Source organism: Zerene cesonia, unplaced genomic scaffold, assembly GCF_012273895.1.
Source record: "Zerene cesonia ecotype Mississippi unplaced genomic scaffold, Zerene_cesonia_1.1 Zces_u001, whole genome shotgun sequence".
NCBI lineage: Eukaryota > Metazoa > Arthropoda > Insecta > Lepidoptera > Pieridae > Zerene > Zerene cesonia.
In genome coordinates, this window is record NW_024045131.1 from 4,186,883 (window position 1) to 4,191,163 (window position 4,281).

A 4,281-nucleotide genomic window follows, 5' to 3' on the forward strand; every position below is an offset into this window, starting at 1 on the left:
GATCACGTCTGTAATAGTAATTCTTAATAGTAATTTTTGTTATGTAATGGACATGAACTCTTAAAGAAGCCTTCATAAATAAAAACCTTGAATTGATCTGATTCTTTTGTATTACTTTTTTTTTTCACTTTTTTTGCCTATTCTTTTATTTATTACTAGCCGCTCGTCCCTGCACAGGCTGGGTATATACTCTAGGCTAGGCTATATACTCTTGTAATCCACATTGTTTTGATAAATGCGTTTAAACAAACAAACTTAAAAAAAAAAACGAAACATATACAAGCTGCGAACGGAGAAGAGTGTGTTTTTAAGAGAAGTAGAAAAAACAAAGCCCACCTGGGCATTTTTGCATGGTCTATAATATTGTCATTTTACAAAATTGTGAAAATGCGCTCGCGCGAAACGCATTCCTCATGCAACAAACATTTTTTTTTTTGTTGTTGTAAATAATAATTTTTTTTAAATTTCTATCCTAAACATACCCGAAAAACTAAGCATATTGCCCGTGCTTCTTATGCAATTATAAAAGTGTGTAGATAATTTATATGGATTTATATCTTATACCTTTAAACGAGCAATTCTTGTATATATATATATAATTGGAATCTCGGAATTGGCTCCAACGATTTTCATGAAATTTAGTATATAGGGGGTTTCGGCGGCGATAAATCGATCTAGCTAGGATTTTTTTTTAGAAAATGTCATATTCGTGTTTTTTTTTTTCCTGACATCTATTGGTGAATAATAATACTATTTTGCTTCGTAGATAGCTGGACAACTAAAATAACACATAGGCACTTTTTATACCGATATTCCTACGGGATACGGACTTACGCGGTTTCAACCGCGGGTCACAGCTAGTATTTATTTATATGTAGTGTATTTTAATATAGATCACGTTCGCTTTACAGGCCAATGGAAGACGTTAAGCAAGGACGCGGTGCCGAGCCAGAACCTGCCAAAGTTGAACCCAGATGGCACAGTCATGGTGATAAGAAAGAGCCGCACGGTCAAATACAAGGAGGCGAAGAAGGATGACAGTGTATGGTGAGTGATTGATCAACTCGTCAACGCGTGGTGACAGACCCCACAAGCAACACACTTGACATCACACACCACACGTCACACACGTTTGTATAAGACAAGCACTCCTATTATATCATATAATATGTGAAAGGCATTGATAAATATAAGAAATAGCAAAGGTCCCAAGTTGGAGCCTTGGGGAACACCAGATTTTGTGTGAAAGGCCATTGAACTTTATCTTAATACAGTAGCTAGCTCAGAAGTGGGAACCTATATTATACATTTATATTATATACTTTTTTAAACAATTTCAGTGAAAAAGAGAGGTGGTCTTCAATGATCCACACACAGACGCCGCTCGCGTGTTCGCCCGACAAGCAAGGCATCGTCGAATCGCAGAATTCCATCGTGAGTATATAGGATCAATCAGGGTAATTGTAAATGTCGTCATGCGAAATATCCTATCCTATCCTACTAAACAAATACTTTTTAATATACTAATTCTACTTCCTACTTATATTATAAATGCAAAAGTTTGTAAGTCACACACATCGTGTATGTTTGTTACTTTTTCACGAAAAAACTACTGAACCGATTGCAATGAAATTGGTACGTAGATAGCTGGATAACTGAAATATCATATAGGCAACTTTTTATTCCGCTATTCTTACGGGGTACAAACTTACGCAGGTGAAACCGTGGAGCGCAGCTAGTATCCTAATAATCTTTTTCTGTGATTGCAAAATGTTTAAAAAAAACCATAATTTAATAAATTTTCATCGATGTTTTATGAAAAAAATAAAACTGTGATATAATTTTTTTTTTTTTGTTACAAGTATCAAAACAACATGTTTTGACGTGACAACGTCTTAAATTAGGTTGCGGCTCGGAGTCACTCATGAAAAAGTGTAACGCCCGGTAACGTTACGATGAGTCACCGAACTATGATCGGTCCGCCGCGCGCGCAGCACTAGAGAATTAGGCGCATTGAATCGGCGCGTGCTTGTGTCTCTGTCTCTGTCTTTCTCGAGTGTTCTTGGCGTAATATTCATATAAATAAATATTCTACCGAGAAAAAGACGTTGTCACGTAAAATCTTCGCCCGTAAAACCGACTTTACAGGCAACCATTTTTTTTTATTTAAAATTGAAGCTTCCACTTGTCTAGGTGTATACTGGGTTGATCTGGGTTATAAAAATAAACTATTGACACTAATACTAGTAGTAAGTTATACCTAAAACTTATTTATGTCCTGTACTAGGTTCTAAGTTAATCCCAGCTATTGAAATAGCTTCTTTTATATATAATTCTTGTGAAATCAAAATCGAATGTACAATTTCAGCTGGCCTACCGCCTGCAAGGCCTCAACGCAATACAACAGAACATACCGCCGATCGCTGATGAAAAACCGAAGAAACAGGACGCGATCATGCAAACAGACCCCATCACGGACGACGAGAACCCCATCAGTTTCGACACGGACAAATTCGAGGTCTACCCGAGCGAATACATGAAGGGCAGCAAAGATTTCATGCCGCAAACGAACGAGGAATACAACAAAGAGGCGGAGAAGTACGCGCTGGAGCGGAAGAACTTCGAGAAGATGGAGTATCAGAAGAGTGTGGACTACCAGAAGAGCATGGAGTACCAGAAATGCGACAAGATGGACTACCAGAAGACTATGGAGTACCAGAAGCCGGAGAAGATGGAATACAAATGCTACGATAAGAGCACAGAGTATCCAAAGACCGGGGATGTGGAATACGAGAAAACGCTCGATCTGGACAAGGATGGCATGGAAAAGGATATGGAGATGAAGGGGATGGAGTACCAGAAGGTGGAATACGATTACTATTATCAGGACAGCGTGGAAATGCTGCGGAATCAGCAGCAGAATCTGCAGCTGCTGCAGGAGCAGCATAGAGCGAACGAGAATCAGAATTTCTTCGACGAGAATCACATAAAGCAAGAGATCGAGTTCGCGAACGACGATGAGAAGTTTGTCTTCGAGCGGAGTAAGGAGCGAGTCGGTGAGTAGTCGACCGACTTCGAAACAATGAGGAAGTTATCAATTCGATTGTTGTGTTTTATTTTTTTTGTAATTGTTTCCTCCGTTAAGCCAGTTTTTTTATTTCCCTTTGAAAAGTGGGGGGGGGGGGATTTTTATCTTTAAAAATTCCCCTCCACCTTCCAAACGGCTGTACTAATTTGGATGACACTGTTGCAGGTCAAACGATGTTCGACGAGCAGCGGCGGCTCATGGAGCAACAGAGGCTGGTCGAGGACATGTCGCAGACTGTGAAACAGGAACCAGAGACTACAAATAATAATGGTGAATGAGCTTTTCTTTTTTTTTTATAAATTTTGAGTATATTTCTCAGTCTATATTCCGTGCCCAAAGTGTATGACTTCACTGAGACCTTGCTGTCCGTTTGTCTGTCTGTCCGTGTGTCTGTCCGTCTGTTACCAGGCTGAACCATGATTGTTAGGCAGTTGAAATATTCAGAGGTGATGCATTTCTGTTAACACTATAACGACGGTTAATAAAAAACGAGGTTAAGCAACGGTTGGCGAGGCCGTAAATAGGATGGATGACTTGTTTATATTAAATAAATCATTTATATGAAATCTGAACTCATACTTAAATTATTATATTTTCAGGTCATGAAATAATGCATCCGCAGAACAGTCCGTATTTCGCGACGGACGAACAAAATAATGTTAACGGTAAGTTTTCACCACTACATAGTGTGAGGCAAAGTCGCTATCCGTTTGTCTGCGTGTGCATCTGTATGTTTAGATCTTTAAAATTACTGAGCAGATTTTGATGTTTTTTTTTTTTTAATTGATAGAGTGATCAATAGGATGGATTATATTTATAATAACATCTATCAATCATCTAGACCGCCTCCTTGTTACAGTGGTTAACGCGTGAGCGTAGAACCAAAGGGGGACTGGGTTCAATTCCCTGTGGGGACGCACAAAAAAAATGTCTCGGTCTGGCAGGACACAGAATGATGAGGCTGATCGCCTACTATCCCGTAAAAAAAATGATCAGTGAAACAGATGTACATCATCTGCCCCATACCCCACGAGGAGACACGGGACTTCACTTAATCGTCTAGAGCTTCCACTTGAATCGGGGCCGCTTTGACTTTTGCCAAGTAGTCGATTTCCCATACTGATATTCGATTTATTAGCAACTTATGTGATGAACGGTGTATCAATAAACACAAATTCGACTCGAATTAATAT

The 4,281-nt window shown here is 39.1% G+C and overlaps 1 protein-coding gene across 1 annotated transcript in view; it reads left to right on the forward strand.

Moving 5' to 3' along the window:
- The window catches only part of LOC119838102, a 10,337-nt gene that overhangs the window by 2,931 nt on the left and 3,125 nt on the right, over positions 1 to 4,281 (forward strand). Inside the window, exons 2-6 of the mRNA XM_038363914.1 lie at positions 912 to 1,047; positions 1,341 to 1,434; positions 2,369 to 3,056; positions 3,254 to 3,358; positions 3,688 to 3,816. Of these exons, the coding sequence (XP_038219842.1) occupies positions 912 to 1,047; positions 1,341 to 1,434; positions 2,369 to 3,056; positions 3,254 to 3,358; positions 3,688 to 3,816 (1,152 nt within the window). The remainder of the gene's footprint in view (positions 1 to 911; positions 1,048 to 1,340; positions 1,435 to 2,368; positions 3,057 to 3,253; positions 3,359 to 3,687; positions 3,817 to 4,281) is intronic.